At 36.5% G+C, this 25,115-nt stretch overlaps 1 protein-coding gene across 1 annotated transcript in view; it reads left to right on the top strand.

Annotated features, from left to right (window-relative positions):
* Nucleotides 1-25,115, top strand: part of LOC114359624 (gonadotropin-releasing hormone II receptor-like) — a 54,932-nt gene that overhangs the window by 5,490 nt on the left and 24,327 nt on the right. The window contains exon 3 of the mRNA XM_028314090.1: nucleotides 4,573-4,678. Coding sequence (XP_028169891.1) covers nucleotides 4,573-4,678 — 106 coding nt within the window. The remainder of the gene's footprint in view (nucleotides 1-4,572; nucleotides 4,679-25,115) is intronic.

The raw sequence follows: 25,115 nt of genomic DNA, 5'->3' as shown, positions 1-25,115 counted from the left end.
TTACAAGCACTATAACCTAGTCGGTTAAATTGTACCACATCAAGTTGTATGAAACTTTACCAAAGGATTTTGAAAATTTTTTTAGTAGCACATATTTTGAAGGTATAATAGCGTAGTTATGTTTGACTAACAATAAATGAAAGCAAAAGACTGGCAAAGTAGATTAGGTACACGTGTGCGTTACGATAATTGGAATTACAAAACTTGTACTCAAAATCGTGATAACATGTAAAATAATATCGTTGTCTATGTAATTAACTACTGTTCCTTTTCGTTACCTAATTTGTTAAGAATGTATCGTATAATATTTTGCCATAGTTTTTTTATAGGCTTGAAATTTATTGAAATCCAATTTAGTAACCCTGTGGTACAAATTATCGAACCGGTTGGCTAAATTGGACCGATGCTCTGAACTCGTATTTTGTTGATTTGTGCTAAATATACAAAAATCATGTTGATTCATACCAATGGAATAGTAAGTTGAATAATTTCTCTTTTATTATATACCATGGACATTAGCAAAAACAAAACAAAACTATGTGTAAAATGGGATTGAAAAAAACTGGTCCAAATTACCGGACTCTCCCTTATTAAGCTCATAGCAGACTTATCAACTCTGAAAGGGATCAAGCAAGACCGTATCGCCTTTAGCAAGCTGTTATCGCCTTTCGCGCGCTGACAATTGCGAGGCGAGGCGTTTACGTTACGGTGCGAATAAGTGTGCGTTGTAGTATGGAGTTTCATACATAGAATACTGACCGCCTCGAGTTGATACGGTTACGATCCCTTTCCGGGTTGATAAGTGTGCGATGTCCTTTAGAGTGACAAAGCGCTTTGACGACCACCAAAAGTCAGTCCATTGCAATTAACCTCGACATGCAACTGAAAAAGAAACTCGTAGATATTCGCTTTCATGTGTTTCGAATACCTGTGTGTTCAATTCACAAATCGAACTTGGCCTGCAAAGCAATTTTAATATGTCAGGCTGAAACCGTCTCTCTCAGTGACAGTGGATGGGTTACGTGAAACTATGGTCATAGTTATGAAACTAATACCAAATGTTATTTTAATCCTTTGCTCCAAATTCCTGACGGCCCTTTTTTTTAAATCGAACACTGCTAACTTTTTGTCACGGATTAATAACGTCAGATGTGTCATGTCACGAGATGAGTATCGTACCGAGGTTTTATGTAATGAATTTTGGAAATATAACCTTAATGATTTCACAAAACATTATGATCTTTAGACGAACAAGAAATACAACATCAGCCCCCCTAGACAAAACGCACTTTTTGATCGAATCGAAAATCGAATCCGTCAAAACTCCATACAAAAAAGGGGCTTTTCGACCACTTTTCGACTGGTTTGCGATTAAAATTTGCACTTTGTCTAGACCAGCAGATAAATTAGTTTTTGTTTAATTAAAAACTTATCGCCACAGTAATTAGCTGGAATCTTCGCATTTCTTTCTGAGTTATAAATGGTTACGCATTTAATAAAATAGCCAAGTTTTCTTTTTAAGTCATCGTATTAATTAAAAAAAGCAATCGTTATAATACTTTATTTTGGTGTTCATGATGTTTTGAAATCATTAATGAAATATTATATTATCATTTACAAGAAGTAAACAATTGCTTTAAATGTTTAATATCCCGTTATCTAGTAAATCCGCCATTGTTTTCTTAGTACCAATAAAATACGTTGTCAAGCGAAATTCATCCAAGTCCCGGCGGCTACTAATCCAATTATACAAGCAGATGGCGTAATGCCTCCGACGACTACTATCTGGGACCTAAGTAATTGTAGTGGATCTGGAAAATTCCCGATACTTGTAGTCCAAGATTTGCTGAAAATACTTCGGGCCAAGAACTGTTATTGAATGAGGCTTTCGCACTGTTGAGTTCAGAGCGCTCGAGCGGTGTCAATGGCAAATCGTTTGTAGTGAGTGAGTGTAAGTTTACTACACTACATCAACCGTCCTCACTAGTGAATGCGTAAAAAAATTTAAAGATTATACCGTCATACATTGTCATTTTTTATGCGCTCACTAGTGAGGACTTTTGATGTAAACTCACACTAAGCCCTCGGACCGATTTACATACATAGTATTTTATTATTAGTAACAGTGAATTTTGTGACCAAAGTGACCGACACAGCTCGCAGAATTGCTAAAATCAAGTGGCAGTAGGCGGGGCACATAGCTCGTAGAGACGATGGCCGTTGGGCCATAAAAGTTCTCGAGTGGCGACCACGGGCTGGAAGACGTAGCGTGGGCAGGCCTCCTACTAGGTGGACCGACGATCTGGTAAAGGTCGCGGGAAGAGCCTGGATGCGGGCAGCGCAGGACCGTGCATTGTGAAAAACCTTGGAGGAGGCCTTTGTCCAGCAGTGGACGTCATTTGGATGAAACGAACGAACGAACAGTGAATATGATCCATCCAATATACCAAAATATTACATAAACATCCAATCTCGCATTAGTACACATGAATGCAGTCCGTGAATTATTGCCTTAAAACATGACCCATATCGTGTCGAGTCGGGCACGACACGACCGACAGCTGTCACGCAAAGATGTTCGCCACAGAGAATGTTGCGTGTGCAATTAACTCGCACTATAGTCATAAAAGCCGTTTATTTCTGGCAATTAAGCTTATAGGCGTCGCTGTATAATTTTAACCCTACCATTAAACTGGACCTATTTCGAGATTTGTTATAAATAAACTTGTTCTTTTATGTCTATTTCCATCATGCCTCTACAATATCACAATGTTTCTCCTGAAATAGGGTGCAGAATAGTTAATTAAGTAAATAAAAACTTAGGTATTTCAAATTAGCTTTTGGAATGGCCTTGGCTCGCAGCATAAAAAGGTGCCCCAGTAAGAAGATCCAACTTCTAGCAAGCGAAGGTTGAGTCTCGTGACCTTATGGACCTTTAGGGTTCGTATTACAAAACAACGCTAAAGCCTGAGACAACTTCAGCCGTAGATTTTGTCCTAAATGACCTAATTGGAGTTAAAAGTCAACTGATCCAAGACAACAATAAATGCTTGAAATTGAATGGAGTTTTGAATTCCTTTCTGCAATACGCACGTTCATAATTTATTGTCATCGGACATCGGACATCATCGTTGAAAAATTCAGTTAAATAAAGCCCTATTTCAGTTTAATAAAACTCCACTTGAGAGACTTCATTTACACAAACAGAATAAATAAATTACTTACTTGTAATAGGATAGGATGAGGTCAACCCAAATTCTCTGTAGGTCTCAATTAGAGTTAGACGTTAGACTATAATAATAGTAAACGTTGAAAGGATAATAATAAAATGGAGTAAGGGCTAGTCCAACTATACCTACCTATTTAACCACTCTGTATAATGTAAACATAATAAAAGTTAATAAGGGCGGTTACGTCATCGTACTGATATTGGTTTTGACCCTTTTACGTTCTTAAGTTGTCCGCCAACATAATATAAAATAAATGTGAGTTTCTTTTTGAGTTTCGTACTTTATTGGTTTCAGACTTTGTGGAGGGAAAACTTTGCGTTATAACAGATTTACAGGAAGCAAAAGGTTGTGACAAAACATGGAAGTTTCCTGCCCCTTCACACAAACTACATATTACACGTATTTTTTATGAGAGTTTACTATATTCGAAAACATCAGAGTACGCCAGCATAACTACGTCTATGTTGGTTGATAAAAAGGAAAAAACAAGTTCCTTAAAGTTCCAAATAAATGCCAAACTGAAATCAGAATGTGGACATAAAAATACAATTCTACGTAATGTTTTTAATTTTCGTGACAACCATTGTATTGCGGCAAAACCGAGCGGCTTTTTTCCGAATATTCATTTACATAATTTTATTTTACGCTCGTCTGTGGCCAGTGATGCTGGTCCGCTTATGTGTGTAATAACCCTTAATTCAGGTTACCTAAATAAAAGCCATCCTATATTTTTCCCTGGGTCCTGAACTATCTCTTTACAAAATTTCATTTGAATGGGTTTAGTAATTGATACGTGAAAGAATAGATAATCAAAACATCCATCCATCCTCATAAACTTTTACATTGATACTCGTAATATTAGTAGGATAGGAAAGTAAGATTAAACTGCTTAATTGTAGTGATGAAGAAACCCAGTTATGCCGATTAATGTCGTCCACATTATGAAGTTTTAATAAAACTGTGGGTTGCAAAAAGTTGTGCCCCTTTGGCTCCAAAGCAGCTGCATAAGGTCTGCAGAGCACGCTCTAGCGCTTGAGATTGACACCTTTGGAAATAATCGGATTGGCTCTAAAGCTAAGTGTGTTCGTTCGTTTCAGCCAAACGACGGCCACTGCTGGACAAAGGCCTAATAAGGATTTTCACAACAACCTGTCCTGCGTTGCCAACATACACCCGTGTTCACAAATATTTCTATGAGGTCTCACTGTGCGCGTGGACGCACAGGATGACACACGAACCAATCACAGAGCTCTATCAACGCTGTGCGGTCGATTTGCTGCTTCACTTAAGCAAGCATCGTTTGTGAACACGGGCGTTAGTATATTTTATTTATTTGTTGCAGGTTCTTCGCGGTACTATACCCATTACGGCTGCCGGTGGCGCGGCGGCGCAGCAAGCAGATGCTATACTGCGCGTGGGCAGCCGCGCTCGCTTGCAGCCTGCCGCAGGTATCGTCAACTTTTTCTTTATTAATCATGTTTTTATGGGGAACCAGACGCAGGTTAGCGTACCACCCCTACATTGTCGACATTCCACCAGCTCGCACTAAGCGTTTCGATAACTCTTTTATAATGCGAACAACTAGGGATTGGAAATCGCTGCCTGTTGTTGTCCTTATCAAGGCCAGAGTGGATAGGCTCTTATAGGGCAAATATTATTATCTACCATCCTAGATTGCATCTCACTTAACACCAGGTGCGATTGCGGTCAATTACCTGCCTTGTCTTACATTAAAAAAAATCTCTTGTAACACTGGTATATTTCTTGGAGGGCTATATGAAGGTGTTACTTGACTCTACAGAAGGTTACTGAATGAAACTTCAAAGGTCACTGTAGAAATATATTCTCGAATCACGTACAATAGTGGTTTGTTAGCGGGGACTATACAGGGTGGAAACGATAAGTGATCTCATTCGATTATTTCTAAACTATACAAGATATCGAAAAGCTGGTTACTGATCCTGAAAGTGCTTTACTAGCTCTATCCAACGGTACCAATAATAGGTTACAGAATTAACTGGATCTATCCAAAAATTAAATGTTTCCAGCCTCCATACTAAATGTATGCCAGCCAAACAATATTGAAAGTATTAATTTTTTTTATTAAATAATAAACACTTAAAATGAACTCGTAAATTGCATTCTTATTCAAAATGATTCTTTGAAAACATTGGTTTAAGGCTTTACTTGCTATAATATTATCAAGACATGAGTGCCATGCCTGTTTCTGTACTAAATGTATGGAAGCTGGAAACATTGAATTTTCGGATAGATCCAGTTTATTTTATAACCTATTATTGGTACCGTTGGATAGAGCTCGTGAAGCACTTTCAGGATCAATAACCAGTTTTTGAATATCTTGTATAGTTTTTAATATTATGTGGTTTTACTAAATGTATGGAAGCTGGAAACATAGAATTTTCGGATAGATCCAGTTTATTCTGTAACCTATTATTGGTACCGTTTGAAAGAGCTTGTGAAGCACTTTCAGAATCAGTAATCAGTTTTTCGATATCTTGTATAGTTTAGAAATAATCGAGTGAGATCACTTAACGTTTCCACCCTGTATGCGATAAGAACATTGTGATATCTCATAAAATATTTCTATTTTTATAATTCTCGAATTCGCTAGAAAGGTGCTGTAGCTATTTTTCAAGTTAAACTGAGTCTGGTTCTATACAAAGTAGTGATAGACAGCTGGTATAAAAATATCAGCATTTTGCTTTTTCATGTTCGGTTGTCTGGTCGTCCGAAGCACGAAATTGAATTTATTTTCAGACAATCGTATTGCGACCTTAGTCATGTCCAAGCCAAAACATAATCTAGCCAGATTCTAGACAAGTATTAAAATTCTGTGAATTTTTCTATTTACATTTTACTTACTGTCTGACTTATTTTATCAGACAGTTTTTCAATAATGCATAAGAAATAATACCTAGGCCATCAAAATATTTATGCGATTAATAGTACATTAAAACCCTTTTTGCTTTCCTTGGCGCAATTATGAGATAACGAGCTGACATGGTGGACTAGAGTTACTGAATTGACACTTTAGAAATTTTGCTGATTTAACCACGTCTAGACAACGGATTAAACATCTGGGGACAAGACGTTAAACTTAACCTGTCAAGTACCTGCAGATGCAGACAATAGAAAACAATAGTTTGCTCATGCGATAGTTTGGGTTTCTTCGTTCATGAGATCAGCAAATACCATTTTAATGGATACACAATTTCATTGTTCATGAACCTTTAATATTCACAATATGGTGGGAATACTGCCACTGCCTAGGGTTAAATCAATTTGCTTGCATTCAATTTTACAAGGCAAACATTTTACATTTTGCAGCTCTATTGAATTGTTTCATATTGTTAACATTTTAACGACAGTTTATGGTAAAATAAATAAAAGTTAATAGTAATATTAATGTAGAGGTATAAATATAATTGTAAACTAGTCTCCATAAGCAAAAAGAAACTCTACAAAAGTATCAAAAGAGTTATCAAAAAATTCAATGCTATAACTACTTCACTATTAAGTGGATGGAAATAGAATTTGGGGCAATTTAAAGCCATCAAGTACAACAAAAAAAGACATTATCTCACTCATCCCCGTCTAGACGCTTATCTTACCTTTTACAGTTCCAGTTATTCGTAATAAAATTAACTGTGGGTATTTTCAAGAAATCATTTTAATTTATTATAATAAAATGGTGTCCTGCTTTTTTTACGCTCGCGCTCCTGTAAAACTTTTTTATGTTATTGGTATAACTTTGCAAACAAACCAATTTTCTTCCAATAAGTTTCCACATTATTTTTTTTTTGATTGAGCATTGATTAAGCACCCCAGATATATGGGCTTACTCCATTTCATACTGAAAACTGTTTTTTGGCAATTTTTCAGCACCATAGAGCACTTTTTGTACTTTTTACACAGTTACATTCCCAATTATTTTGCACTTTACATTAAACAAAACAAACAACATTGAAGTAATATTACTGGGAAGTCAAACCTTAACTTCGAACTCCTCCTTTGTTCTTCTGATTAATTTCGTTGCTGGTCCAATGACAGTTTAACTTTCCCCAGGGACAAACTTGACCTTCACTAGTTGGGTTTTTATTGGCGGTCAAGCTATAGATCCTGGATACACCGGAGTTGCAGCGGTGGGCCACATGGCATTAAGTTCACTTTTTTGTACCGCTTATTTTTTGTGTGTGCAATAAAGTTATTGAATAAAAAAACAAATAAATATATCCGGCAACTACGAGTAGCTTACAAAAAGTTTGATTCAGAAAGTACCAAGGATTTTAAGCGTAATTAATGACAGGTCATAATACCTAACCAACACAATAATCAAAACAACCGGCTATTCTGTTCCCCCCTCTTTTGTGGTTTTATATTTGAAGTTTCCCAACTTACGGTTAATTCAATTACCAGTTTTACTTTGAGTAACAAATAATGAACAAGCTTCGGATACTCAACAATTATTAAGTTTGTCGGTTTGGTTAGGACAGAACTTTCCGTATAGATCCTTGACTCCGTAACGCGTAACGATACGAACATACATTCGAATTAATTGGCTATCGGGTTTCCATATTTGGGTCGGCAGGGTCGGGTCGATCTTATGTACTGGAAGACCAGCCCTTCGTTATAGGTAGGTATTCCTCCCTTAGTGTCTATGGGAATTAAAGTGTTAACTTATTCTTAATTTAGTTTGTAATAAGGGAATTGCAAAGAAGATTGACAACTCTATGACTGGCTCATGGTCTTATAATGACGTGTCCACGAACTATACACAAGTGTGTGAGCTAACGTCTTAATATTATGAAATATGATTTAGGTATTACTTATAGAAATTGACTTGCCTGACGGATATTTTATTGTCTTGGAAGTTAATAACTCACAAGTAAAATATATCGATTATTTTTCATAAAAGTCAGTCTTCCATTGGCTGTCATGACAAATAAAAATACATATTAGAATTGTGAATAACAACGAATTCAACTAACAATAAAATCCTTCCAATCAATAAAATGCTTAACCAATTGATCCCAATACTGAAACCTTCCAAATATCCCCAGAATGGATGCCAATATGCCATCAAAGATTGATAAGTGAGATAGAGACGACTCGTTGACAGAGACGGCAATTTGGCGGCGTATGATAATTTCAGACAAGTTCTGTAAACAATCACGTTGTTCATTTTGATCCTTAAACGTCAATGATACGTATCGACCAATCACCAATCCATAGAACAAAAACTATTTATCTGCAATTTTACACAGATTCATCTAGTCTCACAATATTTGGTAAACCAATTTATCAAACAACTAAATTTTCCATAGTTCTGGGGAGTAAAAAGAGTAGAATCTGGTCTTATGGTGTTAAAATATAAGAAGAAATAACCTTGATTCACAGTAAAAATCCCAAGTAAGTAAGGAAATATTTAACTGTCTAAATAACTGTATTAATATACAATAAAATCATAAAAATATTAAGTATGTTTATACGCTCGGAGAAATAAAATACATTGAATAAATGCAACTTTTGCTTTATCAGCTAGGTTTCCAGCACTTTGTTAAATTATCGTCATTTTACAAGGAAAAGCATGTTTCAGAATAATTTATATTAATGACCCTGCTTTGGTAGACTGAAAAAATCGGATGTAAGTACTAAGTACACGTACATTTATGAAGGAGGAAAATAATTTATCGTATCAATTTCTAATATTCTCTGAAATTTTACTTAACTAAGGATCAGTAAGAGCCGGATGTGGTAGTTAATCGTTTTTTCAGCTGAAACCAAAGTACCGAATTTGAATGATTGATAAGGGTTATATGAAAGGTATTGTGGATTTCTTATTTTTCCGTAATAACGTTCATTGATACTATTTTTAATGTCTATTTTTATAGTGTAGTAAAGTATTTATTTTATTTATTTATTTTATTTGGTTTACCAGAAATTGTTACATTGATGCTTACACAGTATACATACAGCCATAGTGGTAATAACTTAATGCACAATTAATTTAAGGTAAACACCGCATGCAATATATTAGTAACATCAATTATAAATTATTATTTTGATCAGAGATACGCCAACCTATTAATGTGGCTTCGACCCTCGTATGTGAACAAGAAGTATCTCACGTAGAGTTACCAAACACATATTGAAAAACCCTGGATATCCAAAACAACTCGCTTCCACCTTCGGCCTGATCATCACTTATACATAGGCATTGAGATACAAGCCAAGAGCTTCCTCGTTATGGATAAAAAAAATCATTTCCCAGAATGCGTACTTCTCTAACGCTTCGTCTGTCTGCAAGCTTTAACAGCTAATAATAAGAAAGATGATGCACTATAACTGTGTTTTTCATGATTTATTTCGATAAGTAAGTACATAAAATTACGTAAATGGATAACGAAATGGCAGATGTATTTCGATGTAGGACTTACAAGGCAAGGTCTATTTAGTTGCTCATTAATATAACAACATCGCTGTAACCAGACACTACACATCTACCCGCAATCCAAACCCAACGATTACTTAAGCGCTGGGTAGAGTCGGGAGTCGCCTTGCTGTCTTGAGAAACGATACGATGTTAATCAGAAGTCATTAAGTATCTAGGTATAAGTAGATATGATAAAACCGACTGCAAAGACAATTACCTAAATAATTAGTTAAATTAAAATCATCTCCAAAAAAATTCACCAAAATGTTGAATAAGTAGGTACTTAATAAGTTAAAAATAAGTTACTAAATAATAACATTTTATGATTGATATTTTCGGAGTTTATAAATCATAACTAAAGTTTTTCCCATTATATCTCGTACAAATTATGCTCAATTGCTCATACAAATACTTTTGTTTCAAGCAACTGTCAAATTAATTACCTCGCCTTAATTTATCCTCCTGAGACCCCCGGTGTCACTCGTGACACTTGAGTATATATTTTTTTTACAGCGCCATTTATTGGTATTTATGAAAATTAATAAAAGTGTGTGAAACGTTGGAATATGTCAAATATCCAAAAAATTGCTATGCCTCGTACGAAAGGGTTTTTGATTTTGTAAACATTAATTGAAATTTTGAATTCGCGCGACCTCCGACATGACACATTCCAGGAAAAGAAAATATTATTTGAAATAAGTTTTTTGGTATTGTTTTGTGTTTTCTGTGTGCTACGGTAATATATCTCTCAGATTGTGTGATAAAACTATTAAAATGTTTCTATTGTAATAAGTATTTTCGTCAATAATTCGAGTGTCACTGGTGACACTTTGGGCACTCGTGACTTGAAATATGGTCCTTTTTAGTATTGTCTGATGGTAACGTAAAGTCAATGTTATGCAACTTTGATGAGACAGATGATGAAAAAATTGATGCTCCATNTGGCTAATTGTGTTACTTGTGCTACAAGTACCTACGTATGGGCTTCATACTGATGCTTAAGCCTTTAATAAGTTTTTTTTTAATTTTTTTTTATGCATAACAAGGCAGGTATTTGACCACAATCGCACCTGATGTTAAGTGGGATGCGGTCTAGGATGGTACATATCTGCCCTGTAAGTGCCTATTCACTCTCGCCTTGAAAAGGCCCGGATTATAGTTTTCGGGAAAGACAGCAGCAGGTTAAATTCTTCCCGATTAAAATCTAATGTAATCGACAATCGCCTTGAGAATCGTTAACTGGTATTTTCTAATTCGATAAAAAAATGACCCATCTCTAGTTTAAAACTGTCATCCAACAGCGCACGAAATATCATGAGTTATAGATAATGATACCATTACAGAGGCGACACTTCGTTTACGTTTAGTTTCTGCCTATTGAATTGGATACTGTAAGGAAACATCGTCATCATCATTTTAGCTACTGGACGTCCACTTCTGAACAAAGGCCTCCTCCAACGTATTGCTTACTTTTTCAGCTGTCGAACGAATTCACTTTTATATTTATAGGTCGTGTACATCGGTAGATTTTGCTAAATAAAAGAATCCATCCGGACTCAGAAATAAAAAAATTAAAATAGCTGTAATTTTTAAATAGTAGGGATAAAATGTTTTATCAGTAGATTTGTCGATAAAATTGATCATATTACTGCGCCCTAACGGGTCGGACACTGGTGACCAGACACACTGTATAATTATTATAATTTTAGCCTATAATCTCGTGAGCTAGGTGTCAATAATTAGGGTGATTTACTAACTAACCAGTCGCATACGAACAACAGCAGTGAGATTCGAACAAGTTTGATCCATGATGATAACCCAAGCTTATTTAGCTTAACACGAGGGGCTGGACGGGACTATTAGTAATTAGTGCAATACAAATTGCTAATAATCGTTAAAAAATCTTTTTATTGCTTTATTTAACCTTCCTTTCGTATAGTAATTTATGAGTCAGTGTCAAGTCTGCGATTTTTAATCTTTGAAATTTTCGTAAAATGGCTGCCGCCGCGGTGCCGCCTTGTAATTGACAAATTAAAATTAAATTAGTGTTTTAAAGTGCATAAATGTACAACATAATGGTAAAAAGTCATTCCTTGATTTTTATTTAATATGTTTCTGGAGTTATTTGAACAGTATTTTCGTGTATAGGATGGTATATTTTCAAAAAACAAAACTGCACCCAAGCGTGTTGTCACAGCAACCGCTGAGCACATACTAATTGAAATTCGGTCCACGGACCTATTTGCGTGCCAGAAACAATCTCGTTGACATGTCTTCTCTAGTACGTAGTACATTATAACTCAATGACAAACAAAGGGAAATGTGAGTGCGACCCTCGTCCCGGACTCGTCACGTCTCGACACTGACAATCCGGGACTGATATCTGTCTTTTTTCAGTCAACAGCCAAAGCTCTAAAATGGATTTTTCAGGCTCGCGTACAAATAAACCCCTTTTTTGGGTACTTACGCTAACTTTCGCCCTTGAATACTTAAGAAGGGGTTTAGTGTAGTATTATCAGATATCACTTTACGAACGAATCCGATTTAGGTACTTACCTTGGCTTTTCGATAAAGACCTAAGTGGTACTTCTCGATATAATCATTATAGATTATAAGAACTAGACTCAATTCTCTGGCTCGAGCGATAAAGAGTACCTATTGAATATTCTTTTTCAGATAAAACATAATAAGAATTCTTTTGGAAAAATAATGTTAAGTTATTATATTATAAAACATTTTAGAATTTTGATTCAATACTTCTAAGAAAACTTTTATTATTCATTTTCAGAAGACATGCAATATGCTATTTTCTCCAGAATCATAACATTTTCTTTATTTTCTGAAAATTTACTTGAAGAAACGGCACGACGTATCTTTCAAAGAATACATTTAACAAAACTCTGAGGTTTTAAAAACTGTCTACAATTATTATGCTGCATTCAATTCAATTTCACAAGAAACATATTATTCAATGCTAGTCTCTCAAAATAGTTACAAATAGGTAGTTACATTTTACGATAAATCAACGTAACGTATGGATGAAATCAAAGTGATTTTTATAATTTCTACGAATTAATCCAATCGAAACGCTTTGTGGGACACGGACTCATTACGAAGAACTTAATGAATACTACGAGTATGCAATATTGACGAATATAGCCAAATACAGTGACCGCTACATTCAAGGACTATTGTTTAATTGCTGAGAGATGAGAAACTGCACCAAAAATATGCGAAGGATATTGAGTATTATATACTCAACATCAAATAAACCGCACCTTACGCGACGCGAACTTTAAAGATTTTCTTCTGACACAATCATGGTGCCCCAACAATATTGGTGTTATTTGAAAGCCCAATAAATATCCTTAAAGAAAAACACATTTAATTTCTTAATAAATGATTAACATATACAATAAATGTGACTTGAAAAAAGACCTCACTTTGGGCACTCTGGGATCAATTAGATCAATTTTTATGATTATAAAACCAAATAATGAACTCACGTTTCCTCTTTAACAGATGGATAGCGTTTAATCCCAACTTAACAGTTTTATAGCCATAAAAGTTGGCTCAAGCGTAACTATCTGTTTTTTAAAGAAGTGACTCTGGATCCTTCTAAAGACACATTTTTGGGGTAAAAACCATTCCGTTAATGAAATGAAGTTTAGAACTAAGCTTTTAAATGGTGCCAATATTGGTGGGAAGTGGGGATGCATACTTTTGAAAGTGCTTGTCGCGGGAGGTGCGATTTATTTGATGTCGAGTGTATTATCTGAGGTAATACTATGGATGCGGGCAGCACAGGACCGGTCGTTGACTTTTGGCTTAGACTCGTAAGCCTTTGAAGAAGGAATAAGTAATGTTATACAAACGACCCGCAACTTAGCGTGGGTGTATACTAACACTCATCTATAGAGTTCCTACTCTGAATGAATTATGTAGGTGCGGTCAATACAAAAAGGTCAAGTCAAACCTGAAAAATTTATCATTTTATCATCATTTCAGCCATAGGACGTCCACTGCTGAACATATAAGGCCTCCCCCAATGCTTTCCATGTTGATCGACACCATCTTCGGTAGCTCAAAAATACGTACCTACCTTATTTCCGCGAAATATATCCCATTATCGGCAGCGTATACTTATATGGTCTATTTTTATCCACATTTAAACTAAAATATTAATTAAACTGGAGTCCACTTTGATCACCCAGGTCATCTTATCCATGGGTGATCAAAGGACACCAAATTGTCGTTTGAAGTCCACTTTGATCACCTGGGTTGATCACCCAGATACCATTACCAATAGACCACTTATTTAGCGAAATATTAATAAATTTTAACCTTCCTATCCCAATCTACTCCTAGCACCCTTTGTTCGTATTGTTAGCTTCATGAATGGCTGGATATAGTCAATGAATACAACCTGTTAAACATTCCTTAAGCCCGCTTTGTAAAACTTTTGCCTGATCCGTGGACAATGGTGCCGGTTACATTGTTTCAGATAATTCTTATAGGATATTTTAATACACAAGCTTCCTTTCCTAGCAGTTATTGTTAGTCGCATATGAAATTACATTTTTTTAAAGTGGCTGCCTCAGAAGTTGAAGTATGAAGTAACAAATTCAAATACTTAACGCGTAACATAACATCACAGTAATTAAAATAGATGTTTCAGCAAATGGTGCCTACTGCAAATTAATAACTCGGCTTCACATGAGAAACTTCATCATCTTTATATGTTTACTTACCGCTTTTAATTAAATCCTTGTGGATGAAGTCTGGGGCGCAATTAATATTAACTTTGACCGAGGACGCTTAGCGAGTGACCCCAAACTAAGTAGAGTTGGGTTCTTTATTAATAAACATAGGTGATTTTTTTGCATGATTTTAAAGATATCTCTAATAGGTAACTACATTTAAAATAGCTTAATTAGTGGGTATGATTGAATGTCTTGCTCATCAAAGGAAAAAAGGGAAGACTAATAAAGGAATAGTCCCTCAGTCGACGGGAATCTGACTAAAGTTCCTCTAAACTAGAATTGGCTATTGTCGCCTCTTCGCTTCACAGTCATCTGTTTGTGAACAAACTCAGCTTTGCACCCCCATGCATTAGAACAAAAAAATTGACAAATCTCACTGTCATTGAACTAGTTTAAACTTAGCGACGAATTCAAAGCTGTGAAGTAGGACAAAACGATCCAAAATCCCAGAGCAGGGCGTCACAACTTTAACTTTAAGGGTGGTCCCGTCAACCTCTGCGAATATTAGCAAAGGACCCCCCTAAGATAAGTTGCCAACTTTGCTGTCAGATGTCATCAAGCCGCAAGGATTATAACTAGTTACAAATGCGTAACTGTCTGTTTGTTTATTAAGTTTGCACAAATTATTTGTTGATCCAATTTTGACAAACTATACTTATCTAACAGATTGGAGCTGTGAAGCTCCAATAATGTCACAAAATGATTCGACGGACCTATTTTTATTTCTAGTACTTATTATACCGATCTAATCATGATAAGAAAAACTTTCATGCTTTTAACGATTGATAGAAAAATCACAAAAGCCAGATCTAGAAGATTACTACTGATTATTGGGCAAAAAACTTTTCTCAAATAGATAAAGTAAGATTATTACTATGAATCGATTGTTTGATTTTGCTGCTTGACTAAGTTTTTGTTGATTCGATTAACTTTGTCTTATGCCCCGAATAAGTAAACATATTTCAGGACACCACAAATAAACCAGCCATTCTGAACTCATTTTCCTTTATCGAGAAGACTGTTAAAATTGAGGCCACATTACTGATTGATTACATAATGCTTGTTGTCAGAGTTTAAAAGTCATATTAACTTCTGAATTAGGTATTTATACAGCTGCAGGATTTGAAAGTAATCGGGCGAGACAGTAAAATATTTACTCGGTCGAGACAGTTGGGTGGGCGAGTCACATACTCGAGCGCTCGGCCGAGCACTCGGCGTAATGTTCATACACACCGAGTACTCGGCCGAGAGCACTGTCTCGCCCGTTTGCTCGGTACGTGTGATCAAGGCTTAAGAAATTAAATATTAATCTTGAACGTTACAAAAACACAACAACACTTCATAATCAATTACGATGTAAAAATCCAAATGATCCAACTCTAACACAAAAAATAAAACATGACAAAAAATAATCATGAAAGTAGTTAGTGCTTTTAGTCCGAATTAAAAGGATCTGACTCTTATTTCTTTTGCCACTTAGCTTTGATTAATTTGCACTAATGAAATGTCTGTTTTACTTGGCCTGTGTCAATAATTTGATAAGTTTAATCGACTGGATTTGAGATTAAGGCTTGGTATTTCTGCTAAAGTAGGTATTTCGCGCTGTCAAAATCTGCGCGCGCAATACTTCGCCGAAGACAGCGCGCCAAAGAGCTCTCGCGGCTACACAGTATAGAAATACGCAGTTGGTTAGGTTAGGTTGACTTCCTTCCGTTCAAGCGTCACACTCGCAGCACTTTCTAATACAAATCATATCCAAGTGATACAAATTAAAACAACTTTCAAAATTTTTGGGAATATATTTTAGAATCGAATAAATATAGAATATAACTGCCAAAGTAAACACGGTTCAAAGAGGCGTGGCGTCACCCAACTAGAGATGAAACGGATATCCGGCAACTATCCGGTAGGCCGGATATCCGGCCTAAATTTACTATCCGGCCGGATACCGGATAGTAGCTCACTATCCGGCCGGATACCGGATATTAAAAAACTACGAAAATTTCCTATAATAAAATGAAACACATTAATCTTTGAGTTAAATAAATATCAATAAAATGGCTTATAATAATGACGGTTTTTATCTAAAGTCCAAAAAGTTACTGTTACTTCGATAGTGAGTGTAGTGGAAGTTATTAAATGAAAAGAGTGGACTGTATAAAGTTAATTGTCTATTAGGTATAAATTCACAATGATATTGAGACCGTTTAGTGCAAAGTAGTTGAAGAGAGTGCGTCAGGATCGTCTTCTTCCATGTTCGCTCGCGAACCGAACATTGCTCGTTCGTTCGCCGAACGCTCGCCGCTCCCTCCGGTCACGCCGCCCACGGGCAATGTCCGTCAGTAGACAGTTACAAAAAGCCATAATAAGGCCTTTCAAAAAACTAATTTCCTTTCTGGGCTATTCACTCTAATGACGAATACATAAATAGTAATATATTTTAGAGTAGGCGCACACCGTTGTGTTTTCGTCGGCCGATAGTTTAGTCGGGCAGTTAATCAGTATGGGCATGTATGGTAGTGCGCACACTACGCCGATTCGATTTGGCCGATACTTCATACAAATTAAAATCGGGCACAACACAACTATCGGCCAACTAAAAATCAACGGTGTGCGTCTACTCTTAATGTCGAAATATGGCCAAATAAAATAGGCGATCTTTTTTGTCTGATGACATACAGAGTGACTTTGAAATCGTTGGCATCCTTTTAATATAAGACTTCACATGATAGGTACATAGTGCATTCCCCAAATAGTATCCAATGATATTTTATGTCATTATTTTAACTATGTATTTGTATTAGTGTGCTCTTATAAAGAGTTTAAAACTATTGTACAGTCAACATTGGCTCACATAATATTCTAAATTCTATTCTTTGTCTTACTACCGATTTGTGTTGATAATAATCTCTATTCATAATTTTATTTTTCATACTTTTTGTATTCATACATTTTTTATTACTACCATCGAAACTGATAACAGTTAATAATCATTTTTTTTAACAATACTGTTACAAACAAGAACCATTTTAAATACATATTTTTTACAATGAGTATGTTTTTAAATATTATGTAGTTTTTAATTTTTTTATGAAGAATGATCATTAGGGTAACAAATGGTATGAGAAATATTTTCAGACCTCAAATGACAGGAATTGAAAAGTTATGTAAGAAAGTGCGCACCCGTCAACAGCACATCATCCTATACATTTTGTTGCAAAATAACACTTAATACCTACATTGAAATAAGATGCCACAGTATGAAGATTGATGTGCTGTCGTCTGTACAAGATTTCAAATATTGAAATTTTAATTCAATTGATATAAGTCATATTTGGGGAATCATGTCATCAAAGTCACCATGTATAATGCAGTTCAGTCAGATTACGCAGCAAGTAAACTAATTGAATTTTCGCTATTCTATCACATACTCACGATGGCAACCGAAATCGCCCGAATGGATCTGCCCCTTAGACGAGTGGCAAAATCTGACATTCTATTCGAACGAATTCGATTTCCGAAATGTGTGACTTGTCTAGTCTACTAGACCCACTGATCGCGCTCGAAGCACCTATGCGGCGCCAAACTCGTTACGACATGCAACATGACAATGGGACAACTATCCGGCCGCCGGATATCCGGCTATCCGGCCTAGCAGCTCGCCGGATATCCGGTATCCGGTATCCGGCCAAACAACTATCCGTTTCATCTCTAGTTTCAACCAATAGAAAACTTTTCGGAAACATTTTGTACTGTTTTTTCTTTGTATATCTACTGATAAATAAATCATGTTCACCTGAGATACCTCTACGTATTGGAATAAATATTTATAAGTCAATCTTACAAATAACAAGGAACTTTGCAGGAAATGTTTCCGAATGTAAATACAGCCGACAGTACATTAAATTGTACATTTTTGTAGCAAATTTTCTCTTTCTTATGGCCTCATTGTATTTACAACCCTGTCGAGTTAACTGCGCACCAGGCAGCCGTGACGTCACGTCGACGCTCTGGCACGACGAGGCGAACGCGGGAGAGTCGCATTTCAGCGAGGTGCGCAGTTAGCTTGATGGGTTATATATAGCTTGGTGTGCTATATTCCTAACAACACCTGGTTATTACGTCTCTTCTTTTTTTTGCTATAAATCGCTTTATTACTTCATAATTTATAATAAGAGCTCTGAGTGAATAAGATATCAAGCTCAAGGCATTTTGGCGCGGAACGGCAATTTGATCTCATGATAAATTGATATAATGTGCAGGACTGTTTATTATCCGGCTAAAAACTGTACGAAACTGTCGGAGGCCAGATAACTGATGACTGGAGTGAATGAGCGGAGTGGGCTGTAACCTCAGATCATAGAAAGAGAATAGATATGAAGTCGCGCGTAACTACAACGAGAACCAGTGTCCCCACATTTCCCCCACCACAGCTCCCACACACACATTCAACTGTGTAAAAACAAAGCGACTGAGAGTCTACGACAACATGTGCAACCGGCTTAAAAGTGCTGTGATTGGCCAGAAGGCGTGCCTTATGGCCAATCAATGGCCGCGTGACGTGACGCACACTTTGAAAAAAGCAATTAGAGAGAAGAAAGATAAAATGGAGTCGATAAGATATCGATACTTTAAATCCTGGGGGCAAGGCTCGAAATTGGTTTAAAAAATGCTTGTATGAAAACCTTTTTATTATTATACGTTATTATTATGTTCTTTAACGATTTTTGCATAAAGGAGTCAGTTCCATTTTGTATGGACGAAAAACTCAGAATCAATTATTGGGACTAAATGAAGTTACTTTTTATTTATAAGCAAAATACCAATGGATTTGCAATACTTACATGTGGTAAATGACTTCATTGTTCCTGTAGTTCTTCGTTTCACTTATGTTATTGCACGTTACGACGCATTATCCAACAATATCGGAGAACATTTCCTCAGTACGACTGAATCGCGACTAACCTGGCGTCGCGGGCGATGTTCGTTTCTGGGCATATCGCGGAGACACGCGCCACGCCCCCGTTTCACATCTATTCCCTTCTATGATCTGAGGCTGTAACGGATGCGGTGAAACGGAGAGCGGTGAAACGGAGAGCGGTGGACTGTAGACTGTAGAAGCTCCGCTGACGGTGTCTCCAATCGCTGCACTACTATACTATAATCGGTGGTGGATCGTTGCCACGTCTTCGTACCTCGTGGCTTCTATACTATGTGCGGTGTGACGCTATGGTGCGGTGCGGTCGATGTCACACGCTGTAGGAGTCCGGTCTATATGGTATCCGAAGTCGCTATGCTATAAACGGTGTCCGAGGTCTATGCTAAAGACGTTTTACTATTCACTATCTTCACTATGCGCTCTTGAGACTCTTGAGTAGACTGTTCTTCGTAGTACTATCGGAGACTATTCTCTTCGGTTGTTTGTAGCAGACTATGCTAGGTGCGGCCCGGCAGTCGGTTTATATACCCATAAAATCCCGCCTATTTTCTAGAACCATACGCGGTCCGCCCGTATTCGGGAATACGCAAGTACTTACTCGAACTCGCGGAAGTTGTAAACAAACTATAAGGCGTCCGGATATGAGCCTTATCGCGTAGATCGTAAGGGCGGTTATCGAGGGCGCGCGTGCTATCGCTGTCCTTTGCGCACTCGCGCTGTCTCTGTCTTTTGATGTACTTGCCGAGCGCCGATGATTTATTACATATCTATAGCTATAGTTGCGTATACGTATTTACTGCGGTTTCTTGTGAGATTTTTAGGGTTCCGTGAGACGAATTAGTAGTCGTCCTGCACATATAATATTAAAAAAATATGTAAATCCTTAAATATGTTTAAGAAAAGTTAAATGGTGCAACCCGTTAAGTCACCGGCAGAACGACAGTTATCTAGTAGTGTACCAGGTTCATTATGAATGTACTATCCGTTCGCGTTAAGTTTGCCGCTGGCGATATGACGTCACTCGAAGTGTAGCCTCTATAACTTTAGCAAACTATATCCTACTTATACTACTAATATTATAAATGCGAAAGTTTGTGTGTTTGTTAGTCTTTGAAGCAAAAACTACTGAACGGATTTTTATTATTTTTTATAACCCAGAATAACGTATAGGCTATAATTTATGACGATCTGTGACAAACTAAATTTCACGCGGATGAAACTGCGGGCAAAAGCTAGTTTAAAATATTTTTTATTGGTAAAATAAGACACATTAATTGCGTTTAATCACGGTTGGGGAGGGGACGCGCATTCCACGGACCGGCAAACTTAGCGCGAACGGGTAGTATCATTAAGAAAACTGCATTACTTTGAGAAAATTTTGCCTAAAACAACGACGTCTCATCTAATTTTACAGCTAATTTAAAGTTTTCTCGGTTTTAGGACCAAAACTAAGTATTATTTTAGCACGCTAACGCTCAAAGTTTAGGTCTTGGAATTTTTGGTGTCAACTACCTACAATTGGTTCTTCGACCCACCGCAGTAAAAGACAAAAGCAATAACGACTTGAATTTCGAACCCTTTCTGTCATAATAAAACGCGGATCGTACAGATTTATAGTAGACGAAGGTCGCGTCGAAGCAGTGTTTAAGTAAGAAAAGGGAATCTTAGACTATAGGTATAGTCAATAACAGTCCTTTTATTCGAGCCTCTTCGCCTTCTCGATATTACACAACTTGGCCATCCGGCCGTTTGTTGATAAAAGTTGGAACAGTGAGCCCAATACGGACAAAAACTCTTTCAACTCAAAGAATTTTGTTTTCATGGGTAAGGCTTGTTTTCGAATTAATAAAGTATGCGAGGAAGCTGTGAAAGCAGCCAAGATAACCTTTACAGCCTTTTATAGAGAACAAAGGAATGTACACGACATGCCAACGACTAAAGGTCATAGCAGACATATCAATACGGAAAGGGATCAACACCGTGTCGCTGTCATCACCTTTCGTGAGCTGTCATTCGCGAGGCAAGGCGTTTACGTTACGGTGCGGATAAGTGTGCTTGTGCTGCTATGTACTTCAACAAGTATGGAGTTTCATACAAAGAATACTGACCGCCTCGAGTTGATACGGTTACGATCCCTTTCCGGGTTGATAAATGTGCTACGGCCTTAAATCGCGGGCATCCACATTGACATCGGGCAGAAGCCATCTTAAGTGACATACACAAACATCACGCAAGAGTTAAATGTACAGTCGCGGAATGAAAAGGTTCGTCACCTTAGTGTCGGTTTTCGCTTGCACTAGGTACTGTAAGAGTCAAACCTGCTAACATAACAGTGCAAGAAACAGTGCTGCTAATATTTAAATAAATATGACGTTTGCTAACGAATAAGGTTTTGCTTGTTTATTTTTCTATCCCATCAGTGCAATGCAATGATGACATTAACCAATTGACAATAGTTTTTTTTATTTAATAGAAATAATAATGGCAGGTTGAACCAACAAGGTTTTAGTTTATCAATCATAATAATCTTCTTGACAAGATAAATCGTCAAACAACTTTGATCTGAATAATTTTGAACTTTACTGACGAACAGTTAAAGATTATTTTCTCTAACTCGAGATTATTCTGTAACATAGTTTCAAAAGGTAATATGAGCTCGCGATTCGTTGAAGGAATCAATTTGAAAACTGACGAACCTTTTCATTCCGTGACTGTACCTACTTAAAGTTCAATTTTCATTACATCATAACTTTTGCAAAACCACACAAGGCTTTTGGTTCCTCCTATTTCAAGTATGAGGTGTTTGGGACAAAAAACCATTTTAATAAAATAATATGATAAGTGTTAATGCCACAATCATGCTAGTCTTATTATAAATGGCTGCTCTTAGAATTTTATTGATAAAAACGATTTACGTCATTCTTGACTCACTCAATCTGGCTTTCGATATTGACGTTTCATTATTCTAAGGCTGCGATCAATTTCAGCATTAAAATGGATCTTTTTTTACTCAACTATGTTTAATATTGTACGTGTAATAAGGTCTGACAGCCTTATTATGCGTGAGGCTTTCTAAGGAGAATTGAAAAGCTCTTAAGGCTTTAACTACTTCAGTATGAATAATGGTAGTCCTACACAGTAACTTTATTCTTATTTTTTTACTTAAACTCCATATCCCATAGATAGGAAGGCGATTAGGATTTACCAAGTTTCAAATATTTCCAAGAAGTTTTTCAAATTTTCCTCTTTATACAAACCTTCCTCGTACTTCAACAGATCGTATTTGAACATTTAAGCCGAATTGGTCAAGCTGTTTTTGAGTATTTCCATTAAAGATTTATATCGCTTGGCAACAGAAATATCTTACTGATAGAACAGTTTTTTTTTTGTCACAAAAATATACATATAAATATAATTATCACATCCGAACAAGATACCATGTGTTTCACTTGATGTGTCGCACGAAATTCAGCAAGAATGATTTTTTTTTTTATTTATGTAGCTTTTCGTAGCTGAAAAATTTTCAAACCAAAAGCTCCAAAGATTCAAGTAACAATACTTTTTTTACAAGGACTATCTAAATGCCAAGACGTACGAGCAAATCATGTCAATTGAATATGACGTGGGGGGATTCCCCCATATGGCGAGGATTCGCGGAGATGTTAAGGGGAATCTACATTAAATCTTTTACATGTTACTATAGTTCGTTTCAATCTAATAACGTCCACTGCTTGACAAAGGCTTTACAAATATTGCCACAACGACCGGTCCAGGTTGCTCTATTAACCACTAAGTATAACTCTACATCACCTCATAGTGGACAAAAAATGCCTCCTATGTAAATATGTACGCTTTTTTGTACATGAAATACATAGGCACCGTTTATCATTCTTACCTAGAAATAACGACAGACGACAAAGGCGATTCATTATATTTACATACGGCAGAAGAGCTTCAATAAGCTCCAAAAGCTCAGAGGATAATGCAATGTAGGTATATTCACTTTTGTGAGCACATTGAAACAATGGAAGATGGAAATGTGTGTTAGCGACTAATGACGCGAAACTGTCAAGCTGTCAACAACACGTTTCCGTGATTCCGTTATTCTATCTAAACTGATATTACAATTTGAATTATTTTAATGTATAGCTATTTTCTCGTGTGTAGCACTATTGCCACAATAAAATAGAATGTTGCATATAAGTGAGGTTAAGCATTTCATACAAGTTGACTTGACGGGGAAACATGCCAGTAATTCGTCAGTGCGTTTCTTCTCAGACAGGCAGGGTCTGTGCATGTTTCATACATTACCTGATGTATGACGTATGAATATGCGGGTCCAGAAATGATACTACATTTGTCAAAGTAAGTATTATCCCACCACAAACATTTTAATTTTAAATGTTGCCAAGAAGAGACCATTTACAGTTCGCACCATGAAAACGTTATCAGATCTAACCTAGAGTCAAGCTTCCAACTCTGCCCGCCATAACTTCACAAACTCTACGCCTTACTCAAAATATATGGCATGGCTGTACCATTATTGTCACATCGGTGTAAGGTGAAAAATGTAATTACCGTTCATTACTTTTATAGTTCTTGTATTAACGAGGACATCGGGAAGATATCATGACTGGATCTCGTTACGTTGTCAAACAAAAAAATATTTATATTTAAATCGGTCCGTCCGTTTGGGAGTTTATACGGTCTACAACCTGAATACGTCACTATTTTTCTTCGGATCTTAAAAGTATTGGTATTTCATAGCCGAATCCACAGATATTTGAGGAAACGCAAATATACCTATCGTCTGAAAACACAAAATAAATAAGAATGTGTCGCTGATTTGTCAAATATTTCCAGATCCGCCCTCGATATCCGCGAATGACTAAATAAATGGAACGAGGTCGCCAAGCATTGCATTACCAGCGCTCTCATAAATCAAAACTTGAGATTGATAAATTCCCTGGGATCTCAGATATTATCCTGTTGATAATTTTTCTCGTATTTGAAGGACTTTTTTTATCGAATTACGCTTAACATCTGTGTGCTTACCATGAGTTTACGTCAGGTGTGCTCGCTAGCGACTGCGTAATAAATGACATTATGACAGATTGTACAGCGCCCCTAGAGCGGCTACTTTCAAGAACTAAAATCTTCATAGAATTTATTGACGCACTCGCTAGCGAGCACACCTAACGTAAACTCATGGTAAGCACGCAGCTGTGTTTTTTAAGAAGACAGTATAATTTTCACTGGAAGCTCCGAAAATAAATCAAACGAAATTCCAATTTTCGGTTAAACCACCGCAATTGTCATTGGCAGTTGTTTAAATCGGCCAGTTATTAGAACGGTTAGACCATTAATTAAACCACAAACGTAGGCATAACTAATTAATTACTACTTAGAAAAGACCTTGCCAAATAATTTACGCGACGCGAACGTTTAATGGCTGTAACTGTAAAACATAGCTAAATGAAATTAAGTTAATTTATTCAATTCAATTATAAGATAGGCCCTGCCAGCGCTTCAAGACATACATGGCAAGTGCTGAGAAGAAGAACTCCTAAATAAACAGAGTTTTATATGGATAAGCCAGCTTGATCCTCGAGAAATTGTTTCGCTATCTGATGCAAATGCTGTCCGTAAGTCAAACAAGAATTTGTAAAGCTAAACGGACGTTTGGCTCTGAAGCAGCTAAAATTAGAAGCTTATCCTGCTAACTTCTG

Source organism: Ostrinia furnacalis, unplaced genomic scaffold (assembly GCF_004193835.3).
Source record: "Ostrinia furnacalis isolate ACB-3 unplaced genomic scaffold, ASM419383v2 OfSCF4519, whole genome shotgun sequence".
Taxonomy (NCBI): domain Eukaryota; kingdom Metazoa; phylum Arthropoda; class Insecta; order Lepidoptera; family Crambidae; genus Ostrinia; species Ostrinia furnacalis.
Note: the sequence above shows the minus strand (reverse complement) of the source record. Positions and strands in the feature narration are given on the sequence as shown.